The sequence below is a fragment of the Thunnus maccoyii genome, chromosome 6, assembly GCF_910596095.1.
Source record: "Thunnus maccoyii chromosome 6, fThuMac1.1, whole genome shotgun sequence".
NCBI lineage: Eukaryota > Metazoa > Chordata > Actinopteri > Scombriformes > Scombridae > Thunnus > Thunnus maccoyii.
In genome coordinates, this window is record NC_056538.1 from 5,432,409 (window position 1) to 5,446,719 (window position 14,311).

At 41.0% G+C, this 14,311-nt stretch overlaps 1 protein-coding gene across 2 annotated transcripts in view; it reads left to right on the forward strand.

Annotated features, from left to right (window-relative positions):
* Window positions 1–325: 325 nt before the first annotated feature.
* Window positions 326–14,311, forward strand: part of LOC121898364 (unconventional myosin-Ic-like) — a 60,565-nt gene continuing 46,579 nt past the window's right edge. Inside the window, exons 1-2 of one of the 2 annotated variants that reach the window (XM_042413364.1) lie at window positions 326–431; window positions 515–785. In XM_042413364.1, coding sequence (XP_042269298.1) covers window positions 693–785 — 93 coding nt within the window. In that variant the 5' untranslated portion in view covers window positions 326–431; window positions 515–692. Of the gene's footprint in view, window positions 432–514; window positions 786–6,329; window positions 6,741–14,311 lie in introns of those variants that run through there. The other variant, XM_042413365.1, reaches the window with a different exon arrangement.

The following is a 14,311-nucleotide window of genomic DNA, read 5'->3' on the forward strand; positions in this document are numbered from 1 at the left end:
CTTAAAAACTTGCATGCATTGCCATCAGTTATCCAATAGGAGTCAAGAGGAAACAACAGGATGAACTAGACTACTCCCTTTACTGGTATTCTAGGATTACACAAATTCTAAGTCTTTTTGCCAACTAAAGACTTTCCAAAAAATCTAGAATGTAAAACATTCATTCAAGACATAAACGTGTCCACCACACACATTTATCTTCCCATGCACACACACACATCAGTAAGACAAAAGGCACATATCCTCTGCATGTGACATCCATCTTGAGGCAGGCTGCACTCCATATCCTCTCTATGATCCCTCAACCAGAGTGGTAACATCCTCTGGTAGCAGCGAGGGGAAGCTGGCCTCACTGTGACTCCGCTCTGACACCAGGTAACACCCAACCCCAAACCTCTGCGCAGACGCTCAAACCCTGCTTCCTCCGTCAGGTAAGAGTTCAAACTTTTAAAATATGGTGTTTCTTTCCATGTGTGTGTAAGACAGCTACAACAGCTACGTCTGTGCTTTTCAGGGAACTCTTGGGATGATCTTCTGGGCACATCCTCTCTCTGCTTGACCTAAGGATTTGGCAGCGCTCCGGAGGGAGACATTTTTCCACTGACACTCCCAACAAAGTGGAAGAGGGATAGACAGCACAAATCAAGACAGAATCACTTTAAGAGAGGGTACGGGAAAGAAGAGAAAAGGGAATGATGATGGAACTTAAGATCCAGCTGATCCCAACGGGGGAAATCATCCTTTCTCCGGGGATGAACGGAGAAAACTGCTGCCACAACTGCAAGGTCAGTTCACACACTGTGGCTGGGTCCAAGGCCAGGTCCAGAGTCAGATTTTTCCACTCATCCTTCATTCCAGTGGGTAGAAATTGAAGCTGACACAGCTGAGGTTACAGGGTTCATCTCCCACAGGGATAATGTTGAGAAACATTTACATATTTGAACTATAAATTGCTTCAGAGTTGACTGTCTGACATGTAAATTGCTTTGATAAATCAGAGCAGCTGTGGTTAGTAAATATGTTTGTCTCGTTTGAATCTGAGTAACGCTCTCAGAATTATTCACAGTTAATTATACATGTAAAGATGGACTGCCTCTGTGGACTTGTAGAGAGAGAGAGAATGTGATATAAAAATTTCATTTACTTAATAGGAAGACAACATTTTGCAGCACAACTACATTTATCCAGATATTTATCAGTTCGGTGTAACAGAATGATTACCAAGAGAAAAGAGACTTAAGCTGTTTTGTCATGCTGGAGCTGAACTTGGCAACAAGTTTTTAGAGTTGAAACATGCAAAAGGGATTTACCCTGAAACCTTCTACAGTGATCCATTTCAGAGTCTATAATGTTTTCCTGTGGTGAATTTTCATATTCGTTTGATTAACTGAACACACAGGACAGCAGGATACTTTCAGTGCAGCTGTGAGTTTGACAGCATAAAATGCTATCAGTACTGCAAGTGTCAGTTTTTTTGAATTTCCCACAGACTTGAAGAGCAAAGGTTTCTTTATAGAGATTACATTTTGGTCCAATATTCATGTCAATAAAATCTATTATAGAAGAGGCAGAGATATTGGTTTCTGCACCAGCTGAAGTGCAACCACACACTGTAGCATTTTGTGCAACAGGCGCGGTCACAGACACGCCCCACTATGCCTGAAATAGTTTGCTAGCAAGCTACAAGGTTATTCCCACATTACTAGCTTTTGTGCAAAATGATTCTGGGAAATGTAGGATATCACTTATTTAAAAGACAAGGGACACTGAAAGAAAAAGAAAATTATGACATCTTATTTTTAAAAATGCTTGGAATGCATTGAATACAGCAATATAACAGTATAAAGTGCATTTTTCCTTAATGTTAGGTTTTTTAATTGTATTTTAAGCTTTTTGAACATGTATATAAAATAAATATAACCACGAAACAACAACACATAGGTAACACACACACACACACACACACACACACACACACACACACAATCGAAAGAAATGTAAAATAAAAGTCATATGAGAGGCATCCTTTTACTATCGCTATAACCATACAAAATATTAAAGCTTCTATTATCAATAATCAATAATCAATCATTAAATTAGCGATGGCCTTTTTCACATATGCCTTTTTGTCATATCATAGGAGGAAAAGCAGCTTTAAATAATTCCATTCAGTTTCAGGGTCCTGGTATTGTTCATGCTGGCTCACTGTCACACTGTCACGTCTTACTGGGACACTTGAATATATGTAACACAGGCATCGTTAATGTTATTAGTGACACGTGCTTTTCCTACCATGACAAAATATCAGCTGAGGTGTCACTCATAGTGACAAACCCACTGAGAATTATCACTGGACTCTGCAGTTCTCCTCAGCTCTGTGGAGTTTATAAGCATCTTTCAGCTTATTGTTTTGGTTTTATGGCCCACAACTTTACTGTTTAGGTTCAGTCACCGTCTTCATGAAGTTAGTGACAAACTGATGAACATAGTGGAGCATTTAGCAGCTAAGACATTTCCCTCCAGAATTGTAGAGCAAAGACTGAATATTTGATTTACATTCAGCGGGTGGACAGAAACACGACTCCAAATCAATGCTAATGTTGCTCCATGTCTGCTGGATGTGCAGACAGGCAACTGTTCGCTAACAAGTTTGCAACTGAAAAGGTGATAGTATGTCAGTTGTGTTCACATCTTGTTTCCGCTGCCCCCAAGTGGCTAAAAAGTTGATTAGGCTTAATTCAGGATTATAGCCTGCTGGGTCTAATAGGATAATTTTAAGGAGCTTTCACAACAACACAATGTAGCTCGAACACAGTCTGAGATTATTTGTTTCCTAATTGTTATACTAAATAAATAAAATATTTCCTCACAAAATGTCAGCATTTTAGGGCATGACCAGAAACTATGAGTCCTACTTTACACATTTCACAAACAGCTGAAATTGATGAGATGACCCTCTTAAGGTTGGTCTTTCAGATATATATGACTTTAAACTGTGCAGTGTCAAGCGACCTACCATAAATTAGACTTAAGACAAGTACAAGTCTGTGTAAAAAGACCCACAAATTGATATATTAGATGTTTAGATGTAGGGACTTGAGAAATGTGGTCATAGAAAGTTTGCTGGAACAAGTGACTGCTGGACAACGATTGACTCCAAACTAGTTGTGATGTCATAAATAATACTTGTAGGTACACTGAGATTTAAGGTGACCTCAGAGAAACTTTCCCCCTCCAGCAGATGGATGTGAAAACAAACTCTGCACGTACATCATTCTGCACAATGAAGCTCAAATATCCAACTCACAATAAGCAAATAGCATTTTTGAGTTGAGGGAGGCTTTAAAATTGTGATTATGGCAAATAGGCATCTAAGTATCTGTTTGGCCCAGTGCCCTAATGATCTGCAGAAGAATTCTAAGTGCCATCTCAGAATAAAATTGTCATATAGCAGTTTATGGGATGGGCTAATGACAGGGCAGTATGTATTTACTGATGCTACTGCTCTATTTGCCTGGTATTTATCAGGATTACAACAGTTTCAATTGTGTAAATCTTGTTGCCCTGTAAGGATGACTGCATGACATAGCCTGTAGCTTCTGCTGTGTTGCCATGGTGATGTTTCCATGCAGGGATTAAAAGAGAAATCCATAGCTGTAAAACATTTTGACATGTGTTACATACTGTACTGCATGCTCTTGGCTTGTGTAGGAGGGTAGTAATAAAGACAGCTGATGTCTAATATCTATACAGTATCTAAGGAATGAGGGGAGTGGGCTTTTTAAAATCAACCCTCCCATGGTAGAAGGCACCATTTGGTACAGTAAAGCGTGGGTTGACACAGGATTAGGATGTGTAGTAAAAGGAATGTGGTGTGGTTAATGCAGCCTGCTTTGTGCTGGTCAGTGATGACTGGGGAGGTGTGGAATGTACTGTAGCCTGGATGGGAGGAAACGACAAAGACATTCCAGCACACTGCTTCATTTTTTTTCTCCCCCCCCTTTCCCACATTCCTCCAAGGTCAAATCACCCTGTGTCTCTGAATGTGTGTGCAAGGTGTGTGTGTGTGTGTGTTTATGTGTCTGGGTCATCAATTGTTCTTTGAGCTATCACCGAAACCCTGTAACCTGTGTTAGTCATTTGGCATCAAAACTTTGAAAGCAGGTTATCTGCTCTATTGGTTCACATACTTTTCTGACATGTTTTGCTGGACTTATTATATTATAAACAGAAACGTTGATAACAAATTGTATTCAGGTGAAGTTCTGGGAAGTTAAACAATGGCAATACGGTGGAGTTAATTTGTTCTGAGGCAAAATGAAAAGGTAAAGTGTGTGTGTGGCTACATTTTGGGAGCGTTTCCTGGTTTTGGTTCCACAGAAGCAGAGTAGGGAGGGTAAAGATTCAGATGTAGAGGTGGCGGGTGGGTCGGCGTCCAGTACAGTCTGTCTGTCTAACATCGCCTTGTCAACAGGATACAACCTGCGTATGTGTATGTGTTTGTGTGTCAGTGAGTGCCATTGGTTGCAGGCTGTTCGATGCTGGATCGATCACTCCCCCCTCTGGCAGTGCTGCCATATTACAGTCCAGCTCAGGCATTGACAGCCAGCTGACCAGCTGGTTGAGGTCACCTTCACATGGACAGGGAACACGTTGTGTAACTCTGCAGTAATATCTGATCTCATGAAGGCTGTTGTTGAGTGATTTTGTTTTTTTCTTTTCTCAACATGCAGTATGCTGTCCAGACTTTGCCACCAAACAAAGCCATACTAGTGGCGTTGCACCTACCGCAGAGGACGCTGAGGTCATGACCTTAGAGGTTACCAGAGGTTCAGCTAGAGTTTGAGCACTGCTGTAAAACCTCTTACCATGTAGCCACTCTCAAGCTCTGTCATTATGAATTCCTGGGAGAGAAATAATGGTGAAAGTGAAATAGTTTCTTAGGTTGGAACACCAAAGAAACCAGATGGAGGCATCGAGACTCCATCTGCTTTAGAGAATACTGTTTTTCCCCTATAGTGAATATTTGATTGCAGGAATTATAAGTTCTGACACAATGAAAGATTTCATTTTAGCAAAGAAAAAAGGTCTTCTACTTCTCAGCTCAAAACTGGAATCCATTGCCTCACCTTCACATTGCTTGTGACTAGGGCTGCTGACGATTGTTTTTGTTACCAATTAATCTGTTGATCATTTTCTTGATGAATCGATCAATCATCTTATCTGTAAAATGTCAGAAAAAAAGTGAAAAATTAGCATCATGATTTCCCAAAACCTAAGTCAACATAATGTATGTTTTATTCAACCAAAAGTTCCAAACCCAAAAATATTCAGTATATTATCATATATAACATTTGAGAGTGAAATTCTCTCATTTGTGCAGGAAAAACGACTCCAACCATGAATTGATTATTAAAGTAGTTGCCAATTAATTTTCTGACCGATCAATTATTGGATTTATTGTTTCAGCTATCAGATCTATCTATCTATCTATCTATCTATCTATCTATCTATCTATCTATCTATCTATCTGTCTGTCTGTCTATCTGTCTGTCTGTCTGTTTGTCTGTCTAACAGGAGACTGGACTCTTCAGTGTGGGGAGGAGCCCTGCAGTGCCAGTGTGAAGGTGCAGTGGCAGCTTTACTGACGGTAGAGGGTACGAGAACTCTTTGGAGCAGTGTCATGCATCCCTGTAACTATATTAGGCCACTGGGTACACCCTGTGTGGAAGACATAAACGGATTCCTACCGGTGGCTCTAAACTCCATTCAAATATCTGCTTATTTATTTACATTTTTACATTTGTGCGCACTCACAGTTGAATGTTTGGTTTGAAAACTGATGATGGGTGCCGATATTTCCATCTGGCTTTTACTGACATGTTCAAGGTGTTAACTTGTGGTCATTTCGGTGTGTTAGTTTGCGGATAAGTATCAAAAAAACAAATGTCTACATTCTTGAACACACTTTGGCTTTGATATGCCGGGATCTGAAATGTGTCTGTATATTATTGCACATTAGCACGGCACGAAAGGGGCTTTGTAAAGGGGATTTATCTAAACACGGGAAGTTATTTCTACAGGACTATTCAAAGTATGTGAAGGAGACCTGAGGACAGCTGCATCTTTTACTATTAGGAGATAACAAGTCTGCCGTGAAGAGTGTTTGTAGAGAAAACAATGACGACATGGTGTACGGCTTGGCTAAAATAAACCATATATCACTCATGCAGGAGCTGTGGGGATGGGCTCTGAGTGAACTTCCTGGTGTTAAGAGTACAGTGACAGAAAAGGAAAGGGGGAAATTACCACACCACTCCCATTGAGGGTTTAGGGGAACTGAGCCCTGACAAAACCATAGACTCGGTATTTTCATAATAACACTATCTATCATGTCACCACTGAGATATTTAATATGAGTAAGTGTCTGTGCAATATGACTATATCGCTGCGCCACTAGAGGAGGTAAAGTCCGCTCTCAAGGCTACAGCCTGTGGAGCCAGAGTCGGGCAGAGCTTCGTAGTGGGAGCGCGCTGGTCTGGACTGGGAGTGGTGGGAGTGGTGGGAGGGTCAGGACAGGAGAAACCCGGCAGGACACCAGCCACTGACAGTCTGGGCTGACATACACTCACACCGGAGGGACTGACTGAACTGAATATCTCCACAAGTCTGTCTGGAGGGAAAAGCAGTGAGCAGAGAGGAGAGACTACCACAGCGCATTTGACCTCGGCTGTTTTTAGGTATGTTTTATTAGCGCCTATCTTAACGTCACTTAGCGCGCGCTCTCTTTTATCTTGCTAACTTAACTTTCGTTTAACGCTAGCTAAATTACTCCGTCATGACAGAGGTGTTGTAACTTATTCCACACAGTTGTGACATTTGGAAAGTTCTACAGAGTAATTTGTGACATTGCAGCATGCTTGAGTGACTGACTGAGTGTGAGTGGGCTGAAAGCCTTGATGCGTGGAAAAAAACGCTGTGCCAAATGTCGTTTAAAAATGCAGCATTTTAAAGCGGCACAGACTCTCAGCGACTGATTCACGCGGTTAAACACACGTTAATACCTGTGAGAAGTCAGTGAGAGACACTGTTCAATTCTGCATAAGTTCAACACGTTAATATGTTATAACTTTGACAATATTTAAACGTTTGTACGCGGCAATTTCTGGCGTCACTGCCTAGTTTGACACCAGCTATAAGCGATTTTTCGTGCGGTAGAAAGGATTGTTGACTAACCTAGCTAAGTGTAGAAGCTGTAAACTTTCTTTAAATTCTGACTATAATATATGCCGGTGTAAAGACTTGGTGCTAGCCATGGTTTCTGAACATGTGTAGCTTCAGTTGCCGGTTACCAAAGAAGCAGAAATCACTTTTTCTGTGTGGTTTTGAGTGCAGTTTGGTTTAAGGTTTCCACCGTTACGTGTCAGTAATGTGTGAATTGGCCAACTGACGTCCATTGAAGGCAGTGCTGTGAACTTTTAGCCACGTATTGATTTGGCGTGTAGCCTACAACTTCAGATCCTTCAGGTTGGGCTTGTCTTAATATAGAAACCAGACAGACACAGATTAAGACACTTAATTAAATAGCTAACCTCACAGCCTGTTACACCTGTGGGGAGAAAGCTGCTGTGAAGTTACTTTATGAGTCTGTCAGGAGGGAGTGGAGCATCTGTTGTTTCTCAGGGTAACACACTGTAAGCCATAATCAATGTTGTTGGGATAAATTAATGCTTGGTAATCTTCTCAATTATAAGGATATCAACCACTAACATTAAGGCTGTTTTCCCTGAAATTTCCATACAAAATTGGTTAATTTTATGACATCTACCACCCATCCCTTGTGGCAACTGTAAAAGGGGCTGGACTTACTGACTTTCAAGCTGTACAGCTCTGCCTGAGAAAGTGTCACAGTGGGTGACTTAGGCTGTGTCAACAAGCCTGTCCACCTGTTAACTCAAAGGAAGCACCTGGCAGGCGATGCAAACTGTACATGCCCAAACATAAGAACACATGGTATAAAAGGATGTGAAAGCTAAAATATAATACACATCCTTAGCTTTTCTCCTTGGAGAAAGTGCCCCCTTTTTGTCTTATAATCTACTGATCTTCATCCTGATAATGTGATTACCCACCCAGCAGGGAAGGAGAAGTAAAGTAGCTTTGTACTGTACATCAGGAAGATCCACGCACGGATTGAAACCAAAAGAGAGAAGTGTGGAGAAATGTCCAGCATTGGAGGGATATTATTCAGGGGTCAAGCTGCTTAGAGCAGCTGACCTGTTGCTTCAAGGTCACCTGGAGGGCAGGACCTACCAGTGTTCAATGGCTGCCTGCAGCTGCTGTACGTTTGATATAATCTCCTTTAAGTGACAGCTCATTATTGGAGATGATTAACTTTGAAGCAGGGCTGCGTAGTGTAGCACAGACCTGCACAGAGGTCTGATTTAAGAAATTCTACAGTGCTGAATGTTCAGCATGCATAGTCTACAGTGTGATTTATCCAAACACACATCAATGTGCTGTTGTCAATACATTTTTCCAAAGCGGTTCCCTCTGCTGCATACTCTCTGGTGAGATTTGTTTCCGTTAGACTGATGTGGTGCAGATGCTGAAGATTTTTCCCTCAGTGCCTCTTGGGGCTTTTTTTAATCCTGATGGGCTGGGTTTTGGTGATATTTCTGGTTCGCGGCTGTGACAGAGTTGTGGTGAGAGTGGTGTTGGGTAGTTTGGGGTTAGAATGAGCTTTTACCCCAAATGTCTCCCTGCTTCTAAATGGATAGGCATTTTCCTTTTGGCTCTGTGTGCTCATGTAAACACAAACATAATACAAAAAAGGGCTTGTGAAATGGTTTTGTCTTTGTTTTAGATTATTAAGATAATGTTAGAATGACCAAGAACAAAGGCTTAGGAACTTATTTTGTCCAAATTTTCTTTGTACTGAATTAGCTTGTTAAGTTTCACAGATTTAGTAAAAGTTGATTAACTGGCTCTGTCTTGTTGCGTGCCTCTCTGGCTGATCACATACCAGTCTGACTTTGCGTCATAATGTCACAGTAGTTGGCAGTTCCTTATCTTACCAACACCATAGTTTAAGGAATGCATCTGCTCAACTAGTAAACCAATAAAATATGGCGAAATGAATCTGTTGTTGAATGTGCAAGACCCCATGAATCCCCCATGGACTCCTGGAGGTCCCTAGATCCTACTTTGAGAACCGCAGCTCTTTATTTTGGCAGATGTAGGAACTGCTGTTGACAGGGTGAAGGTTTTCCTGCTCATTTAGTCTCTCTGCTACATGTTGGGTGGATCCTGGGAGGAACCCATAGGATACACCTGACAGCCTGGCTGTTAGCCAGACCTCCATAATCATCTCTGTGGCAGGAAGGACTCTCACACATACATGTAAATTCACACACACTCATGTACTTGAACTGTGTTGTAGGAAATGCTCAGCTGGGGATTTGCTCCCACTGTCATGACCTTTTGAGTGTGAACCTGCCTTGTCACGCTGGTGGCTGCTGAAGAGAGTTTACTCCACATACAAATGAAAAACATGGGCAAAACACTATGCCACCTCCGCAAAGATGGATGGAGCTTCAGCTCCCGGAAGCAGCATCTCCATCTTTGGCAATGACCACAAGTGGCAGGGTTCATGGGTGGGAAGCCAGTGAGGGATTGTGTCCTTGTCACTGCACTTGTGACTCCCACTGGTTTATCAGCCTTGAAAAGTTATTCTAAAGTAGGAGAAAAAGAGAGAATTAAGGCACACATGCAGTTTTTTAAAATAACAAGCTATATTTTACCATCCCTTCATCATTCACCATTGCTGTAAATGTGGGAATGTTTAGTTTAGCTTCAGTTTGCGTGGGAAAAACTGCACTCCATACCCTGTAGAGATAAGCACACCAATCCCTCCATTTCTAGATGTTAAAGAAATAGTTTGACAGTTAGCTTAGCTTACCATTTTGAACAGATGGAACAAATAAGATATAAAGTGAATTAGTGAGCTTTAGAGGTGCTGGTAGGTGGGTTTTATTACCTTCGGACAGATCTATGCTAGCTGTTTGCCCCTGATTCAGATTTTTATGCTAAGGTAAGCTAAATGCCTGCTGGCTGCAGCTCTCATACTCAGCGTACAGACACAAGAGTGCTATCGATCTCCTCATTTAACTTTTTTTAGCAAGAAAGTGAATAAGCATATTTCCTGAAATGTCAAACTATCCCTGTAAGATATATTACCTTTTAATGGGAGAAGTGAGAGAGCAAGCAGGAGTAGATGCAAGCTGAAGTGATATCTTCCCACTAACTTGCACGTCTCCACATATACATTCTAACTAATGGGTTATACAGCTGTTTCTTGCCCTACACATTAAGACAGTCATGCCTAGTTTAAAACCTGGCATCTGTGACTACAGTATGAACCCAAGCATTGAGATATGGTCAGGGCTTCGGACATTTTGCTCTGATAACATTAAGCACAGATATAACAGTAGACTAAGCCAGGAATAGGACTGATAAGGTCCTAATGCAACAGCAGACTCCAGCACAAAGTGTATTCACGGCCTTTGTGCTCGTTTCTTAAGACGTTGAAGGGCTGGGTCAACATGATTTATTGAGGGCAAAATCAGATTTTATGTCTAAAGCTGCTGATAGTTGAGATTTAACATTTTCAGTTGACAGTTATAATATTTGACACTTTGACATTTGTATCATCATTATACAAACATTTCCTCCAGCTGCGGTTATGGCAATTCTCCATCAGAGGTGGATTACACAGACAGGCGGCGTCTGATTTATTTAGACTAATACTTTTCCTTTACTCCTCGTCTATTTCCTGCGAGAGAAGACTAAGCAGTGACGCTGGTTCTGTGATAAATACACGGAGTAAGAGAAATGATCCAATGTTAGTGGTATGCGCGGGATTTTGGGGAGTTTGTTTAGAAGATCACTACTGCTGATAAAGGCTGAGAGCAAATGGGAAGTTGAGTCAGACACTGAGATGGGATGTGTCGGAGACGTTGAATGGGAACGGCTTTTGATCTATAGCTTTGCTAGACAGACAGTATGAGACACGGAGATGCAGATGCAATGATAATGTGTGCATTAGAGCGTGTTCTAACATTTGCATGTTTGTATAGTAAGCAGAGATGTAGTGCCAGTAATCTAAACAGCTGCACTGGAACAACTTAAGAAGCTGCAGATTTTTGTGAGAGATCACAGGGTGAAAACTGTTTGAGATCTTTTATCCAGAAATCTTTGAATGGTTCAATCAGTGAAGGTGTATTTATAGACTTTGACATGAAAATGAAGACTTTTTTTTTTTTTTTTTTGCTCATAACTGATCTGTTATGAAACATTATCCTCTGTTTTTACACTGAATTTTTTTTTTTTTTTTTTTTTTTTTTTTTAATGTTTGGGTTAATCAGTGTTAACATATGACTAAAGCTGCAATGATTAGTCATGTGAATATTTAATAGTTTCTTTTGTCCTCTGTGAAAGTAAACTGAATATCTTCGGGTTGTCGATTGTTGAAGAGGACAAAACAAGACATTTGAGGTTGAATCTTTGGCTTTTAGAAGCATTGATCAACTTTTTTTTCACCATTTTCTGACATTTTATAGACCAAATGACTAATCGATTCTTCGAGAAAATAACTGACATCTCAAGTAGTGAGCATTACTCTCTGAACTGCTGTTCTACCACGATGCAATGTAGATGTTTTTACACACTCGCTTAGTGCAGCTTGAAGTGCAGACTTGGCTGGAAATTATGCAGCAACACTTGGTAATGTACGAGTGTCCAGTAGAGTGGAAGTAATGAGGGTGTGTGTGTGTCTGGCAGTGAGTCAGACTGTGTATTACCTGTATGTTGACGACTCACAGTCTTGTGTGTGTGTGTGTCTGTACAGTATGTGTGTGTGTGTGTGTGTGTGTGTCTGTTTAGTTTTATCCTGCTCCTGTGGGCAGCTGCTTTAGCTTATTCCATGCGATTCTTTCCCACATCCCAAAGCTAGTCCAGCAGTAGAGCCAGCCCCGCCCTGCTGGGAATAAACGTTATGAGAGATTGAGTCCTGCCTCTCCTCAGTATTACAGCACAGACTGCCTGTGGGACTGGAAACCACCCTGGAAATGAGTCAAAATCCACGCCAGCCTCATTGCCATTTTTGTACATGCAGTGTGACTGCAGGAGCTGGGAAGTCCTCAAATGACTTGAATTTGAATGCTTATAAAAATAACACTAATAAGTCTTTTTTTCATTGTCATTTAGCTATCATTTCTTGCAGTTGAAGTGTCTTTAACTTGACGAAACCGTGTAGAATTTAAGAGCGCTTGAAGGAATGTTTGGTCGCATTTTAAAAGTCTCTTTGGCTCCATCTTCGTCCCTCCTTTTATTCTGACAGGATGAAGTCACAGTCATCTGAGGACAGAACTGCTCATTCATGTTTACTTACCACAGTGCTGACTAGCTCTCTTCCTAATCCCGTCCTGTACATCAGTCTCACACACACACCTTCACCTGCACACCTTCAACTCAGATTAACCCGATAATACAAGATATCCAGTAATCCTTTTTTCATCTGGTCTTGCATGTCTTCACTACACCGCCGAGCCAGAAGGAGAGGAATCTGTGCGTGAGTGTTTGTGTGTGTGTGTGTGTGTGTGTGTGGTGCGGGTCTGTTTTTGAGTATTTTACTGGGACACTGCACAGTTTTCCAGAAACCTATTGGACGTTACTCAAGTTCTCAACGCCATGTTAGTTATAACAATAATCTACGTACAATTATAGACAAAGATGTTTATTTGAATTACTATTAACGTGACTCATTGTGTTCAGCCTTGCCTCCCACACACACGGAGAAGGTAGGTGGTCTGAGAAATGAGAAAACACTCTCCTCCTAACTCCTCATAGTTGTGTAAGACATCCCAAAATATACCCGTGTAACCTTAGAGAGCAAAATATTTGAGCTACCTTGTTCATGTCTTAAAGCCAACATACCCTTCATGAAGGATTTGTGTTCACCTGCTCAGTGTGTCTCAGCATGTGTTTGAAAATCCCTCTTCCATCCACATCCATCCTTGTAATCATGACAAACTGGCCTGAGCCCTCTGGATCCTGTACAGTACGATACCTGTAATTACATCAATCACTCTCCCGCGTACAAACCTGTGATTTTCCAACCGCTTCCTAACTATACCGTCAGCGCCGAAACACACCCACCCTCCCTGTGTTTGCTGCAATACGACACCAAAAGCAAATCTCAGTGTTTGTTGAAAGAAGAGTGGATATGGGGGTGTCTGTGTTTGTGTTGGATCGATGCAGGACTCTGCAGGAACATTGGGACATCTTAAGGCCACTCCTACTTGAGTAGAATTCAACAGGCGGAAATAATCACCAAGTAAATTCCTCTTCTTATCGCTCTACTCAAACCCATTTAAGCTGAGATATGCTCTATTTTTTTGCTATTTTTAACATGCGTATCTCTTCCTCATGTCAAATGTGTTGAACAAACTGAAAAAGCAAGAATGAGGAGGAGGTGGAGAGAAAGGGGCATGCATGTTTGCACCAGGAGAAACTGGAATCAGGTGACTGGAAAAAAACACATGAGAAAGACAACATGGCTTTGATAAAAAAGCACAAATGGGCTTGATTGGTTGACTTAAATTCTATTTAAATGCAGTTTATTTTGCCCTGTGGTTGACTAATATTTGTATTATCTGGAAAGTTCCTGCTGGAGCACCTTAAACTTTTAGGATGTTAAATGCACAATGCATTTATTTCCATCACAAATTAATTACAGATTATCATTTTCACTGTGAACTTATTGGGCCAGTCATGCTTGTTACAGTTAGATAAAGAATTTACTAACTGCCTTTTGACTGCACATTTTCTACATATTTGGCTTTACATTTAGCCAGGTTAAACCAGAAAGTGACACAATGATATTCATCAGTATAATATGTGAAATATGTGAAGCTTGGTGAATTAGAGACTGTTTGCAGGGCTAGTTGGTGAACTACTGTAGCTGGTGAGCTAACAGCTAATCTGCTAACAAGCCGGGAACATGCTAGTGCTAGTCAGTCATAACATTTATTTCCAAGCTTCTATGTATTTTCTTTTTACTGTGTCATTTAATACCCCCATCCATTTTGTTAGCTCAGTCACTGACAGGATAACTTAATATAAGTGGAACATTTGTACCATCAATTCATAATGCTCTAAAAACCATGCCTCTTTGTGAAGCAGTTTATACAGAATATTTTTTTAAATCTTTCTCCATTTTGGACTCTCCGGCTTTCCGTTCCCTCAAAGG